Below are 21,107 nucleotides of genomic sequence, written 5' to 3' on the forward strand. Positions count from 1 at the left end.
AGAACAGTAGTGTTGGGTTAGAAGCAAGGAGTACTTCATTTCAATAGTAACTGAGACAATATTATTTTTCAATCTGTTAGATTTTTAAATATTATTGATCTTTTTCAAAGCAACATCTGTCCAAAATCAGCCAATTACACTATAACAGTTAAAATGAAAGTACGTCTGTTTAAACCAGGTTTAGAATAGTCTCTCATTATTTAAAACTGTCTTATCTAATAGACAGTTCAGATCTCTCTCAAATGTGCTTTCATTGTAAGTGACAGAGGTCAAAATCCAAAGTGTGTCCACATTTTTTGTGACAAAATGTATTTAAAGTTTAACTGAAGCTTTATCTGAAGGCTTCAGCAATCTGAGTTAGGTCATGTCAAGTGGACATCTGACAAATTTACAGTCTTTTTGCATCAAATTTTATAATAGAATAGAATAGAATACAATAAAGCTTTATTGTCCACCAAAGTGGAAATTTGTCTTCGGCTCGGGAGACAACATAAAAGCAGACATACAATATAACAGCTCCTTTTTGTATTTTCTCTGTGTATTTCCTCAGACAGTGTTTCCCTGTTGAGCTGAAGTGGTAGTAACAAGAGGGACTTTGGTACTGAAAAACCCATAACGTTTAAAGATATCTACTTGATTTGACTAAAGTAGCAGCTTCATATCACGATCAGATACTTTTAAATACATTTTTGCACAGATTTTGGCCCCCATCACTTACCCTGAAAGGGAATCTTTCAATAGCCAGTACGAACAGCGAGGAAAACCTCTTTTTGTGTTCATATGGGCACCTGACTGCTGTTATAAAACGGAATTTAAATGTGAAGTAAATGTTACTCAAGTGCTTAACCACAACTTTGAGGTACCTTTACTTCAGACTTTTTTTCTTTTAAAAAAAAGTGTTGCTATGTGCTGTCATGGCGAGTGTAAATGCATGTAAAACCTATTCCACCTGCACTGCCAGTTTGACAGCTGACTCCGCCCAGACTAGATACTAGGTGACACAACAGCAGCGTTGCACATAATGAGTCCAAGTTTGCTTTTAAATATCCATCCAATAATTAGCCAACTCAACCTGAAAGGGCACGCGCTACACTGAAGAAAGGGTCTCGCTTGCTGCTAATGCGTCATTTTATTTCCTTAATGGCTAATAGGTAGCGTGCAATTATTAGGACACTGCAGTACAACGTCTCAAAAGGGTATTTCCTGTTAACAAACTGTATTTTATAACTACAAAATTCTCTTTCGACTCGTGAAAGACATTTTTAAAAGTAAACAGTAGCTCAAGTTTCCGTCGCTCGCTTTAGCTTGTTTATATTTATGCAGTTTAATTATTTTTACATGTCGACAAGGTAACAACTTACCAAGAGCTGACATTACATTAAACTGCATACACTGACATTGGGGTAGCTATATTCATTTTTCATACATTACCATGGCTCAGAAGTTGTGTATTTATGTTGTGTTTTGCTGCAGGTTTCTCTCTGTGGTTCAGCTGCTGCCGCCTCTGCGCACTGCAGGATCCTACTGACGCATGAGGGCTGCAAAAGTTTCATGTGACATAACCAAAAGGCCTTTTTAAAATAACACACCGGCGCGATACACAAACTGCACGTTGCCCCTTTTTTATTTAGTAAATATTATTTACACATTTTTCAAGAACACATGCTACAGAATTTCATATTAACAGCTCCTAAACAATAAAAACAGCTCTTAAGAACAAAAATACCTGATGACTAAGGAAAATGTCATCTAGGCTTCAAACACTGAGAAAACATTCAAGTTTGTTTTCCTTTTTTATATATTTTTTAATTTAATTTTCAACCATTTCTGAACAAGGCCTCTTAAACTATGCAGTAGTGATTGTGCAGCATATATATATCCTGGTGCTGCTAAAGCTCCCTTTGGTTTGTGCTTCTCTGCAGCGGTGATATTAGCACCCAAACATATGGAAAAGGGCCCCAGTGACAACTTCTTTGTAATTTATGATCTAATCTTTTAATTCATTTAAATTTTTTTTTAATTTACCTGATGTTGTGTACTTATAGTGATGTTGATATACCCTCTAATGCGATTTGAATAGAACCTGGTGCTACAAAGCAGTGCAAGTTTGTAGTTTCAAAGTGAGACATTTCAGTATGCATAGTACAAAAAACAGTATCTACGTTAAACTATGCAGTAGCTCATATCAATTGCTAGTTTGAATTGCAAGTCATCACACGATTTATATTTACAATTTTAAGTTACAACCTAACTTGCTATGGCCACACTGTCTCAGCATTTTGTAATTATACAGACTCCAAAACTGGAGCTAATTAGCAAACAGCAACTTTAAAATAATTAAACAAATTTGAAATCCCTGCATTCATTTGATGGTTAATGTCACAAATTGATGATTAGTCATTAAGTTAGTCTACTCTACTGTGGCTTTGATGGTCAGAGTCTTCAATTAGTTTCATGTTTATAGCTTTATAAGGACATAAACCCTACGCAGTGTTCAAACTTAAGCACACTCATTGGACTCCTCAAAACGCACGCTGATTGCTTTACATCCAAATTATGGATCATATTTACAAATACACGCACAGCCTAGAGAGCACCATGGTAACTTAACATTTAGCAAACAAACTAGTAACCACAGTAACACTACTTTAAATTCGATACCATACACTACACTGTACATTAAGGCATGAGGTGTTGTTGATGTCAAACATCAGCAGAAGATTCATTGATAGATGCAATGCACTGAGGAATGAGATGCACGTCTATGTTCATCAATCACACCATCAAGGCAAATCAAAACAATATAGACACTCCTGCTGTTAAACTGTTACTATGAGAAACTATGTGGAGTCACAAATGGACATTATTACTTATTAGTCAGATAGTCAATAAATGAAAACATTCAGAAACATACTCTGAAGGTGACCAAAGAGTACGATACTCCTGAAGGCCCTAATGTCTGACCATGTATGCCTAAAGTTTTGAACAAATAAGATGCTCAAAATGACAGCTTGTTTCGCACATGACAAAGGTGAATGTAATTGAGAATAATTTAAAGCTACTGCTTAGAGCACCAGAACCACCGCATATCTATATTTTACACTTTAAATGACGATGAATAAACTTCATCTATTTTTGCAAGCCCTGCTCATGCAGTGTAGTTATTAGGTCAAAAGTTAATACAAGCAAGAAATTGGTTTTGTCACTGAACTGAATCATACCACTTAATCATTTTAGCTATTTGTTGGGCTCTAAATATCTGTAACAAAACCATATGGAAAAAAATAACCGATCATATGCAGGATTAAAGCAAGCCTCTCTTTAACATACGCTGCAAAAGTGCTGTGATCCTATTTTACTGTTTTGATAAAGTAATGAGATGTTTTATGGATGTACCATAAATCTTCGTATTGTTATTTATATAAATGTGTCTACTTTACTTTGAACTGTAATCCTATTTTACTATTAATCAACTGTCTGTTTGAACTGCCTGTAATTTGCATGTATACTACAGTATATAATAGATTTAACTGGAGGCCAGCACAATTAATATTCAGTTTTTTTCAACAACAGTGTGTAGCTGCGCAGTAACTAAATGCAAGTCAGATTAGTCAAGTCTATGTATTACTCAGTAATACTGTACTACTCTGCTCACTGCCTGCAGTGCACAATATTGGGTAACTGTACATTCGAGTAATGCAAGTTACTTGCAGTTCATCTGATATATTGTACAATTTACAATACTACCAGTCTTCACTGAGCACCATGCTTACAAATACACAAAATGCTGCAGTCCATCCTACAATCAAGTACAACAACAACAACAGTAGATGACAATTTTGAACATATACTGTGAGGTGTGCAAAACAAATCAAGAAAATGATTTGATCTAAGCCTCTTCACAACTCTTTTGAAACATATTTAAATACGTTTTTGTTTCTTCCCCAGTTCCTTTAAAATGTGCCGCAGTGTGTCATGGCACTATACTGTCTTTAGAGCCATGTGCCAGGATGCTGCTACTGAAGGTTCTTGTGTGTCTCTGTGGAGAAGAGTCCAGAAAGTGCTGGAGATGTGTAGAAGAATACGGATGACTTCACCCAGGCATGAGGAAGCCTCCTGCATGTACAAGTCTTACATAGCCAACTGCAGACAGTCAGGGGGTGTCCTCTGATCAACTAAGATAAATCTCTAAAGGCCAAATCACCACCAGTGACAGATCACAGAGGAATGGTAGTGTACACGTAGTCATTTCAGCTCCAGAAATGCTGCTGTTGGTTATAGAATACATCAGATCTGTGATAATGTGTTGCTTTCCAGGGTGACAGTGATCAAGCTGATGAAACCAGTCAAAGTAAAATTGAAGGACTCTAGATACATGTGTGCCTCATCGAGCAACACACAAGTAATAAAATAAATGTGTTTTTGCTGGCATTTTACAGAAAATACAGATATTTTCTTTGATTTGGGATCTCTTGTGTCTTGGGACACTGAATGCATTCATGTAAGCTAAAGCCCTTTTGTGACAAGAGGCCACAAATCACAAGATCACAATACGTAAATATTGAGTGTGTCCTGACTCACATCACTTTTAGCTGTGCAAGCTGTACACAAACATTCAAAAATAGAATGACTGTACAAAAACAAACAGGAGCTGAACTTGCCAGTGGTTTCATTTTTGTAGACGCAATCATAATCAGCATGATTAGTGTATATGACTTTAACAATTGATTCCTGGCAGGCTATACTATTGTTACATCCTGTTGATGAGCTCATACTGTACACATAGTTTGGTAGATTGTACAAACACTTAAGGGCAAAGTGTTATATCTCTGAGACTTGAGTTCTGTGTTGATTTGCTGGTTGCAGCTGATAAGCAGCACTTGGTTATCAGTTCAGGTTGAATGACAAAAAATGATCAATTATGATCATAGATGGAAAGTTCTGTGCCAGCAGAGTCCTATTTTAAAAACTTAACCCAGGTGGTGGAATATATAACAATATGAGTTGTTATTTGCGCCAGTTACACTGTGCCATTTGTTAGTGAGGTTCATATCACTGAGGTTTGAGTCTCATTTACACCAACCTGAACATCTAAAGAACAAAACATGTTACTTTAACTATCAGATTGAGCTGACCTTGCAAACCTGGAGGAGTGCTGTTTGACTGCAGAGGCAAACAAACAAGAGGAGAAACTGTGTGCCTGAATAATTGGGGTGTACTTCTTCTTTTGTACCTTTTAGAACTCACACCCACACTGATCTCCAGGGTGGACTTGGCCTTACCACTTTCTCAGATGACCGCAGATGAACCAGAAGAAGGAGAGTTTGAGTTTGGGGAGGAAGGAAGGTTCCAGAAGAGCCACTTGCGTTTACATTGTCGTCTCTGGTACAGGTAGTCCTCCTTGTCACGCTCTTTACGTGCTCTTTGGTAGTGGTCATCCTCCTTCAGGTACCACACTGGTGGCCAGCGATGTTTCTCAAAGTATTCTTGGTTCTCTGTATCAGAAAAACATTTATGGATTAGAAAAAAAGAGTCACAGCCACATAACCTAGAACTGTCCTGTGCAATGAATATGAACTGCTTTCAATGTTTTTCAACACTAATCTGGTCAGAAATTACAGTCCATATCAGTTAATGAGACTGACTTTGGTGATATTAGCCTTTTGATCCTATAATATTTTCTGTCCAAACAATACATTATGAAGGAAATCTTAAAGATAAATCTTTACAAGAATAGTTTTGAGACAACAAGATTTATACTTCTGTCGTTTGAACGGTAAATATGAAACTACTCCCAGCAGTTGGTTAGCTTATCTTAGCACAAAGAATAGAAACACAGTGAAAAACAGCTAGCCTGATTCTCACCAGATGTTACAAGTTGTTTTTGGCCAGGCGTATTGACTTCCTGGAGTCTTGTCATCACAGAGAGGTTGCAAGACAAGAAGTAGTGAGACTCGACAAGAAATAATACTATAAATTTAAAAAATGGCATATTATTAATTCAATTTTATAGTTAATTCATTAGCTTTAGAGGTAATGGTAGGAAGATTTTATAACCAGTGGTTTTGATCTTCTAATGTACAGTGACTTTCCACCAAAAATGAACAAACTTCCAACACGGTCAAACTGTTCCATTTAAGTTATACTATAATGTAAAAGAAAAACATCAATTCCATGTATAAAATTAAAAACATTCATAGAGAAAATGTGTGTTAAGTAGCCATTTTATGTAATTGCCTTCCTTCCCTCCTCATTACTGAATAGTTTTTCCCCCCCAAGAACCAGATAATACAAAAATCTTCTTATATTACAAATCCAATGTTTTCCATCCCTGTATGTCCATTAAAAAGATTAAATATGGACACAGCAAAGCGTGAAATCAAATTATTTTTGATAAATACAGTGTAGGCAGTAACCATTAACTTCAAGAGTTCTTGACTATATAATGAAATAAATATTTTTGCTTATGAAGAGCTTAAAACTAAATATAAGTCTTACTGAGGCAGAGTAGGTCCAGTGAACTTAATCTGCTTTTACCGATTTAATTTTAACTGGCCAACTTTCCTTAAAGCCTATTAAAGATGTTTTTGTGTCATACTGTACCCAAATGGCCAGACAAGAGACACAAATCCGTGGCTTCATAAACTGCACACTAGCAATGCACTCAAGTAGCTGTGTTTCCATATCGTACACCAGGCAGGTGTTGAGTATAAGTGAGAGGGTACTAACGGTCACCTCTATGTTGTTTGTGCTGGCGTGCTGCCAGATCACATGTGTGTTACCTGTAGACTTGGCCTTCATGTCTCGGGGGAACTTGCGGCAAACGCTGTTGTAGTTGGTGCAGATGTGGTGAAGGCACCAGCCAGTCAGCTGCTGGGCACCATGGAACTGTCAAGATACAAGATATATTCATTTTTGCATTTTGAATTATTTTTTGTACTTGACAAGCAGTGCTGTTCAGACGATGTTTTCATGTTTTCAGTTGCAGTCATTTATCACAGTGGTCCTTATTGTAAATATCAGCTATACTTTAATAGCTACACTGATTTAGCTTATTATTTTTCTACTATTGTTATTGTTGATGTTAATATTAGCATGCTAACATTAGTATGGCAACAGACCAAGTACAGCTAAAGCTGACAAAGTATAGATTGACAAGGTTGCATATGACCAGATTAACCGGCTGGTGGGCCCTGGACACCAGGCCCATTCACAAGTCCTCAAGATTAGGTAAAAATGCAAGAGCCACCTTCAGGCCCCTACCATTTGAGTTTACACTATGGGCCTGATTTACTAAAGATTTGCGTGTGTAAAAACGTGTGCAAACTTGACATCACCCGCAAAAAATGTGCAAGCTGATCTACTAACACGGCGCACTGAGGCTTGCATCTTTCAAATGTGCAAGATAGTACATGCTGTCCATTTAGGGTGAGGGTTAGGGTTAGGTTAGCGTTTTAACCCCAGTGTGCAAAATACAGGGAGGAGAAAATGCAAATATGTTATTTAGCACGCGCATTGTGATTTACCAAAATCGAAGGAAATGTAGCTGACGGTAACTGCGTCTATAAATAATACCTTTGAAGGGCAGGTATCAACCGGCTGCGCACTGCGCACAGATGACTGCTGTCACTGTGGTGAGGAGGAGACAGAGGCACAATGACAGAATATGCAGAGAACTGATTTTTTCCACCCGTGTTAATAGTTTGGAGTGGAACATTTTTGGTTTTACTAACAGCATTGACTTAGTCACAAATAATCTCCCATATAGCATTTTTTTAGTAATATTTCTTTGCTATAACTCAATATATTTGTTAACCTCTTCCACTAGAACTTCTAATTCCATGTGATCAGATTTCATTTTGCGCTTGCAGGGCTTTCTGCTCGTCCAAACTCTCCATTAAGACACGCAAAACCCTCATTTAAATACTGCCGTCTGCACCCTGTTGTTATTTGCGTAGTTATTCTTAGTAGATCACCCGCAAAACGCACGCTAACTAAACATGCAATCTGTTGCACTGCACATGCATTTTAGTAACCGTTATTTGGGATCTTAGTAAATCAGGCCCTTTGTTTTTATGCTTTAGTGAAGCACACTACAGCAAAATACCACCAGCATTGCATGTGAGATAAAATATAGCTAAACAAGAAGCACATCTGCGTCTGAAGATGATATAAACTAAAGTGCTGAGATGTCCTGAATGTCCACAGCAACAGAGATCCTTTGCCATTCATTTTGCCAATTAGCTGACTTGCACGCTGACAAAATGTTTCTTTGGCTTGACCGTCTAGGTGTGAAGATTATTTTTGCCTCCAGAGCAGTTCTCCCTGAGAGATGACCTCATAAATAAAAATCCAATTTGCCAAAGCATTACATAAGTGCTTTAGCTGCTCCTGTTTTGAAATATTTGATAGGTCACAGTACCTGGGCCATATCCAAATACAGCAGAACATCTCCATCAATGTCAGCTCCCATCATCGCCGCCTCCGTCAATACTGTTACTGTGTAGAGTTCTGAAAGAGACATAAAAACTAGTCACTCTAGGCATTAACTTGCAAACACACACAATGGTCTTATGTAACACAATGCTCCTGTGGTTTATCTACTGAAGAGGGTAATAGCTATGACAAATGTAATACCTGTAAGTGCAACCAGGTGGGGGAGGCAAAGTCGATTGGCAAGAACAATAAGCTCCATTGCATCCAGGTCAGACCGAGAACAAAACCGCCCCGTATAGAGATATTCTAGCACAGCCCTCATGCAGCTGCGAGTTGTGTTGGGAAACAGCACCTTAGAAATAGACACATGTAACACAGTCATGACTTAAGGACACAACGCTTTTAGTAAAAAGGTGAGGTGAAATCTATTTTTCACTTACAACTTGGTCATTTGACACTGGACAGTCTTTGGATCTCAAATTTTACCTGAGGGAGTAATTTTTACTAAGAAGCAAAAAAAGTATCACACATACAGTGGGGTTCAAAAGTCTGACCACTTTCCCATGGAAAAAGAGTCTCAGACTTTTTGACCCCACTGTGTTATCTTCCGGTAATATTACTGTTGAGCCAGAAAAACAGGAACTAAGCTCATGAACCCAAGTATGTTAGGATCACAGAAGCCAGAGTAATTGTATTACCACAGATTTACAATCCTCTAATTAAATTATACTTCGCACACAGATCACATAGTTCATGGCTCTACTTAGGTCAGTGTGTGTATTGATCTTTGCTGCACTGGTGTGCATCGTGTAATTATACAATAATTACATTTTAAATGCAGCTGTTTTATAAATCGACTGATGATAAGAATGCCACTCGAAAATAGGAGCATTGTGGAATAAATATAGCCTTTTATCTGTACATGAGCTCTGTGGGTCTTATTTCACATCACAACAACCCCGTGATGCAGGTTGACTCACCTCTTTGGTGCAGCTCTCCACAAAAGGCCCGCCAAACATAGCTGCCATCCAGTCACAACTAGAGATGAGTAAAGGTTTGTGGGCCATTATCGTCCCATCATCTAGCTTGAACACAACATCTGCAACACACAGACACTTATTTAAAGTTCTTTCAATTTTGTGCATTGATAATTACTAATTTAAATCTGCATCTCCTCTACTTCAAGCAGAACAACACAATGAACATGTACATGTACCAGAAAAGGTGCCTTTGGCCAAGCACTCTTTGACTCTGTTTGTGCGGCGTACATGGAAGGCTTTGGTGATTTCTTGGTTCATAAAGGCTTCATTGTTGAGTATGTTTGCCACCATCATTCGCAGGTCAAAGACCTCCAGCAGCTCAGCAATGTGTGCAATGTGCATTAGCTCTTTCTCATTCTCGTCCAGCTGACCTGTGTACAGGTAGCGAAGTACTGCTCGAAATGGACCCAGCTGCATGGACTGGTCCATGTGCACTACAGTCATGGGCCTGGGGCTGTATGTTACTGGATCATCGACCAGCTCCTCCTGGATGCTCATAAAAGCTCGGCTCCACGCGGAAAGCAATCTGCCCCGTCGGCCACCCTCAGAGTCTTTCAAGGTACCATCACTAGTGCAGGCTCTCAGGTTGGCCCTGTCTCCGTCATCGCTGCTCTCGCAAACATCAAAGCTAGCAGCACGCATCAGCAGCTCTCGGCCAGAGAGAGGACCACGAGAGGGCTTTTCAGTCTCCTCACTTTGTGTGTCCATAATAAAGAGGTCATAAAACTTTGAAGAGGATGTCGCCAAATATATCTTGTGTGCAAAGATTTTCTGTCGCTCCTGCAGGACCAGGATGACATCAGCACAGTGTGGGTCCTCCAAAAGACCGACCGGATGCTCCTCCGTGGTAGATGGGGGAGGAGGCACAGTGATTATAGGCGGAGGAGGTTTCGGTGGCAGGAAGGGTGCCTGAAGGAGAGGCCGCTGTACATTTCTGAGGTGAGATTTCCAAAACTGCAGGTGGCGGCGTGAGATGAGTGCAGCTCGGATAGCATTATCAAAGACGTCCTTGACTCCAAATTGAGCCACAACACTGGTTTCGTAATATGGCACTCCCAACTCTTTGGCCACCTCCCGGCCTCTCTCTGGAGGAAGAATCTCATTGGATTTAATAGGTCTGAAAAAGAGCAAAATGTATCAAAGGCATAAAATTATTATTGGAGTAAGTATCAAGTCACAACCTTTTATTTCCACCTAAACCTATCAAATCCTCATACCTTGCTAATGGTCTCCGTGCTCTGTTCACTGCCTCCAGGTCTGCATAGCGCAGGTCCAGCTGACAGCCCACTAGGATAACAGGAGCACGGGGGCAGAAATGCTTGATCTCAGGGTACCACATGGTCTTCACATGGTACAGAGAGTTGGGGTTGGCGATTGAAAAGCACAGTACCACCACATCAGACCTAAAGTAAACACCAGGACATATTCCCTTAAAATTAGATCACACCAGACAAAATATTAGTATACTAACACATAATTTTATGGTATCTCACCTGCCGTATGCAAAACGACGGTCCTTATGATGGTCTCCGAAAGTATCCCAGAGGCGAAGGGACACACTAACATCATCCACCACATCTCTGGAGCGCTCTAATACCTAATAAGAGATAACATCTAACCATCACTAGTGAATAAATGCAAAGCAAAAAGTGAAAATAATGACAATATATTGATTTATTCATGTACAGATTTAGCTTTGTTGAGATAAAAAACCTCAAAAACATCTTTTCACATTTTTAAAACATGCACACATCTTCAATCAGTGGCAGAGTTGCACACTCACCTCCTGGCAAACTCTGTACTGGTCGATTGCCCAGACTGTGGGCACATGTGTAGCAAGTAACTGGTACTGAGTCAGCGTGGCATTGCAGGCCCGAGCGCAGATAAGGCGGGTCTTTCCAACAGCATTGTCTCCCACTACCACACACTTGATAGTTTCAACGTTTGGCCTCTCATAGTCCATATCAGAATCTGTCAACTGGGACCTGCCGAAACACAAAGAAGCACAGGAAGCCACATCAGTACCTGAAATCCTATGCTATCGTCCTGAACACCACAGGAACATGGATCAATGTGGATATTAGACACTGTGACTTCTCCTCATCTGCACTGCTCGTTCTGTCTACAGAGCTATCAATGGATGGTCTTGTGACTTCACTGCGCCCATTCACAAGTTCCCTGTCCCTGTTCCTGATATAGGAAAAAAAAATTAAAGCGACAAGCAAGCAAAAATGGGCCACAAATGCAGAGCTGCAGAATCATATTTCTGTAAAAAATATTTTTTAAAGGGAAAAGATTGTTGTTTGTCTACTATGGGTTCATAGAGGCTGATACTATCCCACCCATATATGTTTGTAATTCCATCAACCACTGTCAGCCTAAAATACCTTTGTCTGATTACTGTTCCTCTTACAATCTATTACAATCCAAACAACGTTCCCTTTAAGGTTGTCTTGTAACATCATAGCCTTCATATATAATATCAAGTACTAGAAATCTGTCATACACAAATGAAACACACAAAAAATGAAATGGAGGGAATAGGTAAATAGACTATTTCTGTCTCTTGAAAATGGTGGCTCATGATTTAGGCACCTGGACTGGTTTCCAAGGGAACTGTAGCATGTGTTTCTGTGTGTTACAGCCTATATCAGACAATCATCACATGTATTCAACAATGAAGGATTAAAAAAAAAATTCAACAAAGAGTAGCACATTAAAATGATTATAATAATTCATATACTATGGGAGGCTAGTCTCAAATGGACTACAACAGTCCATTGTTACGTTTGCCAGTACAACACACAGTACATCGAACTCAATGACCAGATCACTATCTGAGTCTTGATCCAAAGAGTTTTGTCTTTTGAGAAACAGAGGAGTGGGCACCACCTTTATTTAGAAAAGTCATTTATATTTAGACTCTCAGCTTCCTCTGAATTAGGTCAACTACTCTTGGACTTCATGTACCTGACTGGACCCTCCCCAACCCCCCATCCACCCCTCAAAGGACTCATGGGTGCATCCATTTGTCCATCTTTCACTAAACCAAACATTAGATACCACAAAATGTCTCACAATCAGAAAAGCACTGTTTATCTTAAATAGACCTATCACATTTGGATAGTTTTTTGTATGCTATGCTGTAAAAAGCAGTTTTGTTTTTTTCTAACGGTCACTTGCTTGTAGCCATTCACAAAATCTGCCTTTCATTGACTGCACAATCGGCGTCCCTATAGGCTGGGTGTCATCTATATTAAGACATATAAAAACATCTGAAAGTCTGACCTTAGGCTGGGCCTATATACTATAGAGACACACCGCATATAATGTTGCTCATTCGCATGCCCTTTCCTGTTACAGTCTACACTGCGCAACTCCCGAATTAATGAATCATTTGTTATATCAGATATTATAGGCATATATAATCCATACAACCCCGTCAGACTATCCTCCCATTAAATCACAGATACGTATATAGCCTTGCAGCCTCAGTTATCATACACAACAAAGATGATGAAATTGTGCATATCCTACCAGGAGGACCGAACAGTCCCTCCACCACCGAGACACTAGTCATGAGGCTCTGCTGCATTACGCGTTATGTAACACCCCGTCACTGACTCTGGAGCCTGTTTATCTGGGTCCGTGTTCAGCGCAAAAACAGGCGTTAAGGCAATAAAAAGCAGTTTGATTCCCTTGCAGGAAATGTGTCATTCCTCCCCCCTTACCGCAACATAAGGAAGTGCTGCATTGGGTTGGTCGATGAACGAGATAAAAAGGGCTCCATCGGATGCGGCTTGCACCTGACGGCAGCTCGTATTTAACTTCATCTTCAGGGCAAGGTGAACAAGCATTGAAAATTGGCGGCCGACCGCAGATGTTGTAGGAAAAGTCCTCTGGATCCGCGCGATAAGTCCGATTGCATTTGCCAAAATACAGGAAGGCTGTTCTAAAGCCTGTCGGTGCGGCACAGAGCTGCAGCCCTGACCGTCATAGAACCACCTCCACTTACTGTAAGGCCTCCGTAGCTAATAATAGGCAGCCGCACAGACGGAAAAAAAAACATTCATTACAAAACACTGGACCACTTTAAAGTCGCGTAAATCTCATTCCACAGCTCCTAAGCAGCCCAGACACACTGGCCTCCAGTCTAGCACACGCTTTTAAAAATCTGTTTCATAAAAGACTGATTTACTAATTATGTTTAATGTTGTGAATGTCACAAAATGCAATTTAACAGTCCTCATGCGTAAGATGTGCACAGTGTTGCCCCACAGACTCCAGCATGAATGGTCAGTTTCCCAAAGAGATAATTGAAAGTGTTGCATTCAAGTGGGATGCATGTATGACAGGTGGGGCTCAGATCCTGCAGGGAGAAACTAGTGATTAACTTGTGCATGTATAGCCTACAGTAGCCTATACACACATATGTTGCATTAATGGCAGATACATGAGGATGAAATGGGTAAAGATTGCAGGCACACAATTAGTAACAAAATTGTTTTTATGATTTCACTTCTGTATTATCAACAGTACTGGAAAAACTGTCTGAGTCATAATGAGCTTCGTAGAGATAATCAACTGTTTAAGTGATTAAAATGTGTTTTAGACTAAACTGTTCATTATGACTTCCTTTCCTCAATGTGTCACTACTTTTCTTTTTTCTTTTGCTGTTTTTTCAAGTTCTTGAAGTTGGGTGACAAAAATCAAAGCGGCAGTAGCAAAGAAATGCAAGTATCCCACAACTCCCATGATGCAATCAACAGCAAGAAATGCAAATGTATTTAAACAAATGCAAATGTCTTTAAAACTCTCTCCTGTGCTGTTATAAGTATGTTGTCTTACCCCACACCAATATAACCCTGATGACATCATCAGGTTTTTTGTTTTAACAGGCTGTGTTGCACTCCCTGCAATGTTAACTTACCTTTAAGTGTAAAATTAGTGGTGTTAGTCTTGATGATTTGTACCGTAAATTGTATAAAAGATGCTGTAGATTCAAACAAATTGGACAAATTGCATTCAACATGCATGCAATAAATGTATTCTTTTCCTCACAACACTGGAGTATCACAAGGTCAATTCACAGACCAATTTTTCTATTTGATCTATTGATAATATTTCCTCCATATCATCAACATATCATCCTTGTTTTGGTCAATGATGCTGCTGTATTTGCAGCGTTTTGCTCCATATGTGAAACCAGAAACAATGTTAATGTATTTGGCTCTGAAGGTCTGATGTAAATGATAAGGAGCATTGGCTAATTTCTCACCTTTAACATTGTTGACACACACAGCACTGGCTCTTATTGGCAGCCAGATTAGTTCATGCTGGGCAGCAGTTGCAGTTGGGGGAATTTAAATCACTAGAGTGATAAATCAACCTGGAAAAATGCAATTCTTGACCAGGATTGGTCTGTAATAATTAACTACTTACCATTCATATGTACCGATAGCCATGGTGCACAGACGATGTGAGGCCTACTGAGAAAGAGTTTTCACTGTCGGCAAAGTTTGTTTTTACTCTTCTGTCCTCACAGCCTCACTTGATGCAGTTTAGGTACAGCTAAATCCACAAAATAAAATGCAATAGTTATTCTCAAGAGCTTGTGGCTGCATGTTTATCTTTTACCACTGTGACTGTGCTGCTCTGAACTATGTCATTCACACAGTCTAACAATGCACTCCAGTGTTTGTACATCTTAACTTTGAGACCAGGGGGATCAAATTACAGCTGACCGTTATACTTTGGGATTTTAGAACACATTAATGCCAAAGCTGCAGTGCAGTTGTTGCGTAAAAAATGCCTCGACTCGTTATGTTGATTCACATAAGCATTAATCTATGCAGATGCTTTGACATATTTTTATCTTGGGTATTTCTATTGGATGTGTCTGTGTGGATGCACATTTCAGCTTTCTCAAATCTCATCAACAAGTTCCCACAGGAAAATGCACTTTTTGTTCTCCTCGTAGGGCCTGAATGATAAAGATCCAAATTGTACCTTTTTTATTTAACTCCTGTAATGTCCAGTCTGCACCACCAGGTGAGGCTGACAGTCTAAATATCCTCAAGCCTCGCTGTATTACTCGGCCATAAAAAAGTAAGTATCCATAATGGATACTTATCAGGCATTATCAACCAAACAATGAAGAAAAAAGAAGCTATCATATGTGAAAGCTTTATGACTGTAAGTTGGCTGCTTGCATGAGAAGAATCAAGCAAAATCTTGATAAAACTATAAAACATAAGTACTAACAAGTAAAACATAATTATGAACACAATGTACAATAATAATAAATAAAGATGAGTGAAAACTCTATGTTGGCCTTTAGAATTTGTTCTTACTCAAAGTTTTTTTAATGTTTCGTTATTCAGCCTTTATTCATTGAGGCTGTCCACTATTTACACAAGAAACAGGCAATATTTCCTCTACTGCAGAGTTTCACAAAAACAATTTAAGACAGATGAATCATTTTAAATCTGTCTTAATTAACACAACTTTGTTTCACAATCCTTATCCCTTACATACTGTACCTGCCTGATAAATTGAAAAAGTGATGAAATGACAGTGTAGTATTTCAGACGCAAAACATGCAAAGCACATCATCTACTATAATAGTTTTTCCACAAGCACATAAATGACATTTGAAATGATTTTGAATGTAAAGAGGAATGTAGAAATCCTCTGCACAGCGCTATAAAACAGCAGTGGTAGGTCAGATATAACAGTAGTTAATCATTGTGAGTGCTTGTGGAAATGTTGAAAAGATAGCAGAAGTTTTCTACTTAATGATTCACAAAGTGAAGGTACAGAACTGATTTGCAACACTTGCGCAATAGTAGAAGTGAGGGATGAATGCTGTGTAAACAACCATTATTGACAACAACTTCAAAGTGAACTCTGTGCCAGAGTCCACACTGGTTGGGGTCTTATGAAGCATTCAGATAGTCGGAGAAGTGTTGCTGTCTGTGAGTTCCTGTCACTTTTTTCTATGGCTGCTGCTTCAACAGACTCCAAAACTACATTCTCTCTGGACTCATACCATGTCTCTGAGGAACTCGGCTTCATCCTTCCTGAGCCTCTGGTAAGTGGAAAAGCCTAAATGACAAGTTTTCAAGCTTTTTTTCCCTTCTTTTTTTGTGTGCAGTTTTTACATTTCTACACTATGCTCAGGTAGTCATAATGAAATATCTGATTGTTAGGAAACAGTGTATACATGATATTCTTATTCTAAAAACTAAAAATTGTGCTAATAGTTTAGCAGTTATAAAACTGTGAACTCATGTGCCTGATTGTATTGATTGAGACAAATTGACTGAGAGAAGAAATTTGGCATTGCACATGTTGGCTTTGTATTGAATTTTATTCTGAGGACAGCATATGTTTACAAAATCACATTTTGTTTAAATCTTTTGCCAAGTCAGACTAACAAAAAGACTAACAGCATTTACACACTGTTTTTATGATGATGATGTATTCATCATTTCAACTTCATATTCAAAGGAAGAGCTTCCACCTTACTACCAGCCATGGATGGATATTGCACTGCAAGTCCCAGAGCTGGTGCACTCTCAAGAGTTGCGCTCCCTTATCAACAAGGTAAGTGGGACAATACACCATCAAGGACAGTTCACTATGTTTGTGGAGCCATGGTTTAGTGTTGTAACTCCCTCTGTCCAGATGCCCCTGCTCAGCAGCCAATTTCTGCAGAAACACCAGGAGTTACGGCTGGCCCACCTGGCCCTCAGTGTTATGACCATGGGATACGTCTGGCAGGAGGGAGAGAATGACACAGTTGAGGTATCTCTGTTTTTGTGATATTTACTCTATCAATCCCTCACTATCTGAGACCACGAAACACATTTTTCAATAAACATGACATAATTTGCATATGCTGAATTTAAAATTGAGGCAAACAACTAATTTTGGTGAAAGACTGAATTGAATCAAATGATCAGCTCATGGCGGACAGGCATACAATACGGGCATCTAGATGGCCTCTCACTTTGCTCAGAGCTCCACAGTTGGGTTGCGGTCATCTTTGCTCTTCATTCAAATAGCATAACTGACATATTTTCTAATTTTCATAATCTTCCTCCAAGATGCTGCCGCATACTTTGGCTGTTCCATACTGGGAGGTGTCACAGCGTTTAGGACTTCCCCCAATTCTCACCCATGCAGATGCTGTATTGGCTAACTGGAAGAAAAAGGACCCAGAAGGGTAAAACTAAAAACCTTCTGCATGTGGTTTGGTTGCATTCATCACAAACAATAAATGTGACCTCTTTCTTTTTCATGTCCATCTTATATCTCATGTGCCAGGCCTTTTGACATGGAGTAAGTCTGTTTTCATTTTAATCTGCCCATAATTAACTATAGCATTACAATGTATGCTTCAGTCTGTTATGTCAAAGGTAAACTAAAAGGTTTACTTGCATCATGCAGGAACTTGGAGCTGCTGGTCAACCTCCCAGGTGGGGACTGTGCTCGAGGTTTCTTCATGGTCACTCTGCTGGTGGAGCTAGCAGCAGTTCCTGCACTGCGGGTGACGATGTTTTCAGTGTCTTCTAATGTGTTTTCAGGAAAGTCAAACTTTAACTAAATGGGGCAATTGAAAGACAGTCATTGAAACTGAACCTGTGTTTCAGAGAATACCCATTGTGATCAATGGTGTCAGGTGTGGCGATACTGACTCTGTGGCCAAAGCCCTAGAGGACATCAGCCAGTCTATACAGGACATGACAGAGGCACTCAAACTGATGCATGGTAGTGGCTCAAACATACAGTCCTAATGTATGAATGTTAATCCTATTACCCAACATTTTGATGCATATTTGTTTTTTAAAGCGTACGTGGAGCCATCAGTCTTCTATGGCATCATGAGGATCTATCTGTCTGGGTACAGAAATCTTCTTTCGTTTTAAATATTGTTACATGACATTTGGGCAGTAGAGCAAGCTTTTATAATGTGTGTGTGTGTGTGTGTGTGTGTGTGTGTGTGTGTGTGTGTGTGTGTGTGTGTGTGTGTGTGTGTGTGTGTGTGTGTGTGTGTGTGTGTGTGTGTGTGTGTGTGTGTGTGTGTGTGTGCCTATATACATATGCACAGGTGGAAAGACAACTCCTGCATGCCAAAGGGCCTGGTTTATGAGGGGGTACAGACAGAACCAATGGAGTATTCAGGAGGAAGTGCTGCACAGAGCAGCCTTCTACACTGCTTTGATGAACTTCTGGGAGTCAGACATGAAAAAAAAAGTGGTAAGATGAGTATTATTTCCCTTTGATAGATTTTACCAATGCAAGAAATGAATGAGAAAGACTCACTGTGATGATACTGCTCTTATGTAGGTGCCTTTCTAACCCGCATGAGGGACTACATGCCACCTGCACACAAGCAAATGATCCAGGATATCTCACTGCAACCTTCCCTGAGGATTTTTGTCCAGCAGCAGGCCAGTGAGCGGCTAAGCCAGGCCTTTCAGCAATGTGTCACAAGATTGTTGGCTTTGCGCAGCTATCATATCAATATCGTCAGCCGCTTCATCACAGTTCCTGCTGCTCGAGCCCGACAACTCCGTAACCAGAGCCAAGACTCAGAGGGAGAGATGATCAGCAGAGCACCCACAGCACTAGAGGAGAGGGGCACTGGTGGCTCAGGCATTATGACCTTCCTGAAGACTGTGAGGGACCAAACAAGAGACACCTTCCTGACTTAGACAAGCAAAGAATTGAAACACAACAGCCTTGGTCATCACCAAGGATATACAGTGGAGAGTCAGCTATATCACATAAAACAAGCAGTAAATCACGTCCAATTACTTAGCACACCATTATGTCATTTAAAGGATGCCTCTTGGCAAAATGAGAGTGAGAGGCCTCGGTTGCTTGCGTTACATCTAGCTTTGTTGTGTCTGTAAACAAACCTCAGCCTCATAGACATGAGTGATACCCACCATTCAGTCCAAACCAAAATTCAAACCATTGCTGCTACTTTCCATTGAATTCAACCACTAAACTACCACAAACCACTTACTAAACCCCTTTTACTTTTTGGAAAATTATTTGGAAATTCAGTTCAGTTGTAATATAGTAACAACAAAGACGGGTTGTCTACTTTAACTTAATAATGTAGCAGTATTTATCTTTTACCAGGTTAACCTCATGTGGCAATTTTAGACTTTTTTTTTGTTAAGTAAAGGTAAATGTGAAGTTTCCAGCTGTCACAAAATTATTAAATACTGCAATACCCAATGGCACCATGGGAGGGCACTAAACAGCAGCATCATAACTGAGACAGAGAGAAGATTTCACAGAGTTTGCTTTTAAAACGGTAAAGCAGTTGGCAATACCTGTGTGCACCAAGGCCATTGATTTGTCTTTTTTTAACAACAAAACAGGCCTGATGAAATATATCCATCATCAGTTACAGTCATTTAAAGATGTGTTGAAATCCGTATCAGCAGTTATCCTGGATTCATCACACTAAAATATCGGCGGGCTGGAACCTGAGCTTTCCATCTCACAAAAATAATCAGCCTTTATTCATCTTCACAATGGGGTTGTCATGCCGAAGCACAATGCACAATGCAGCGCAGAGATGCATCACTTATCAGAGTGGTTACCTCAGCACTCTTGCCATCCTCCAGCCCACATCCAGCCCTCACATGCCACACTATACTTCCTGGACTGAGAGTGTGGAAAACCCAGAGCAATGAAGGGATGGATTGTGCCATGAATGGTTCATGCTGCGTAATCTTCACCTTTCCTGGCTTGTCTCCACCGGTGTTTCATTACAATAACAGACGTGTAAGATCAGATAAAGCAGGCGTTGTGGCAATTAGACATGATTCCCCCAACCTGAGCAATCTACTTTATCTTGTCCTCTTGGGTAGCAGGGAAGACAATGAGGCAGTGAATACTGTAGGAAGAAAACAATTACACGTGTAAGATTTCAGTGTGAAAGATGTTTGTTTAATGTTTTTGTTTTCCTAATTGATGTCCAGCAAGTACATTAAAAGTGCATTTATCTATCTGTGACTTTCATTGTTGCCTTTTACATTGGCTTGCACCACTCTCTCAGACATGTTTCACAACTTGAGAAACTGTTTGTAGAACTTGACAGGAAGACCCGAGGTGAGAAGTTGAAAGGTGAACAGAAACTACGCAAGGATGGAATGGAGAGAGTTGGGTGGCGAGGAGGACAAACAGTGTGTTCACATGTCACAGTGATCTGATTAGAGCCTTCTTCCACAGCCAAAGCAAATAATCCCCTTCCTTATTGCCTGACTGTGGAGGACTCCCTGACAACCCGACGGTAAACACAGGCCATCTCTAAGGATGTCTTCATTGTGTAGTCGGGGCTGGGCCTGCAGGGCCGCTGAAGTTTCACCTCAGCTCACAGCGGTGGCTGGTTTCACTGCAGGACATGACACACGCACAAATGCATGCACACACCCACTGACACACGTCAAGCTGTACAAAGCAAATAATTTGTTATGTACTGACAGTGGTGTGAGGTGTATTAATGAATACAAATGTGTAAGGTGTCAGTTTTTAATATTGTATAATAGTATGGCTTAAGTGTTCCAAAGGAATCAACCAGTTCAGAGTGCAAAGTGCAAACTT

The 21,107-nt window shown here is 39.8% G+C and overlaps 3 protein-coding genes across 4 annotated transcripts in view; 1 reads left to right on the forward strand and 2 right to left on the reverse strand.

Annotated features, from left to right (window-relative positions):
• Positions 1-2,246, reverse strand: part of LOC133979751 (phosphatidylethanolamine-binding protein 4) — a 56,219-nt gene extending 53,973 nt beyond the window's left edge. Inside the window, exon 1 of the mRNA XM_062418345.1 lies at positions 1,432-2,246. The gene's annotated coding sequence lies outside the window, so the exon portion shown is untranslated. The remainder of the gene's footprint in view (positions 1-1,431) is intronic.
• Positions 2,247-3,972: 1,726 nt separating this feature from the next.
• On the reverse strand, positions 3,973-13,392 carry LOC133979748 (rho-related BTB domain-containing protein 2-like). Of its 2 annotated transcripts, none has more exons than XM_062418341.1 (10): positions 13,208-13,392; positions 11,260-11,461; positions 10,970-11,073; positions 10,694-10,879; positions 9,653-10,593; positions 9,417-9,535; positions 8,638-8,788; positions 8,423-8,511; positions 6,783-6,888; positions 3,973-5,495 (listed from the first exon to the last, which is right to left on the reverse strand). In XM_062418341.1, exons 1-10 carry the CDS (start codon positions 13,264-13,266, stop codon positions 5,290-5,292), a joined length of 2,163 nt encoding a protein of 720 aa, XP_062274325.1. In that variant the 5' UTR covers positions 13,267-13,392; the 3' UTR covers positions 3,973-5,289. The 2 variants fall into 2 exon arrangements, with proteins under 2 accessions (XP_062274325.1, XP_062274326.1); XM_062418342.1 differs by lacking the exon at positions 13,208-13,392 and adding an exon at positions 13,014-13,183.
• Positions 13,393-16,314: 2,922 nt separating this feature from the next.
• ido1 (indoleamine 2,3-dioxygenase 1) lies at positions 16,315-20,512 on the forward strand. The gene is made up of 10 exons (XM_062418343.1): positions 16,315-16,569; positions 16,989-17,084; positions 17,166-17,285; positions 17,588-17,706; positions 17,808-17,822; positions 17,931-18,030; positions 18,134-18,251; positions 18,333-18,384; positions 18,592-18,740; positions 18,831-20,512. The coding sequence occupies exons 1-10, from the start codon at positions 16,417-16,419 to the stop codon at positions 19,196-19,198; spliced, it is 1,290 nt and encodes a 429-aa protein (XP_062274327.1). The 5' UTR covers positions 16,315-16,416; the 3' UTR covers positions 19,199-20,512.
• Positions 20,513-21,107: the final 595 nt, after the last annotated feature.

The sequence above is a fragment of the Scomber scombrus genome, chromosome 4 (assembly GCF_963691925.1).
Source record: "Scomber scombrus chromosome 4, fScoSco1.1, whole genome shotgun sequence".
Lineage (NCBI taxonomy): Eukaryota > Metazoa > Chordata > Actinopteri > Scombriformes > Scombridae > Scomber > Scomber scombrus.

Bases quoted from the DNA above. Each gene is read 5' to 3' on its own strand.
- LOC133979748 (XM_062418341.1), bottom strand. From the start codon at position 13,266: ATGGAGCCCTTTTTATCTCGTTCATCGACCAACCCAATGCAGCACTTC. The intron at 11,074-11,259 runs GTGAGTGTGCAA...ATCTCTTATTAG, and splicing joins AGTACAGAGTTTGCCAGGAG to GTATTAGAGCGCTCCAGAGA. The intron at 10,594-10,693 runs GTATGAGGATTT...GCTCTTTTTCAG, and splicing joins GCACGGAGACCATTAGCAAG to ACCTATTAAATCCAATGAGA.
- ido1 (XM_062418343.1), top strand. From the start codon at position 16,417: ATGAAGCATTCAGATAGTCGGAGAAGTGTTGCTGTCTGTGAGTTCCTG. The intron at 17,085-17,165 runs GTAAGTGGGACA...CCCTCTGTCCAG, and splicing joins TGCGCTCCCTTATCAACAAG to ATGCCCCTGCTCAGCAGCCA. The intron at 18,385-18,591 runs GTACAGAAATCT...ACATATGCACAG, and splicing joins ATGAGGATCTATCTGTCTGG to GTGGAAAGACAACTCCTGCA.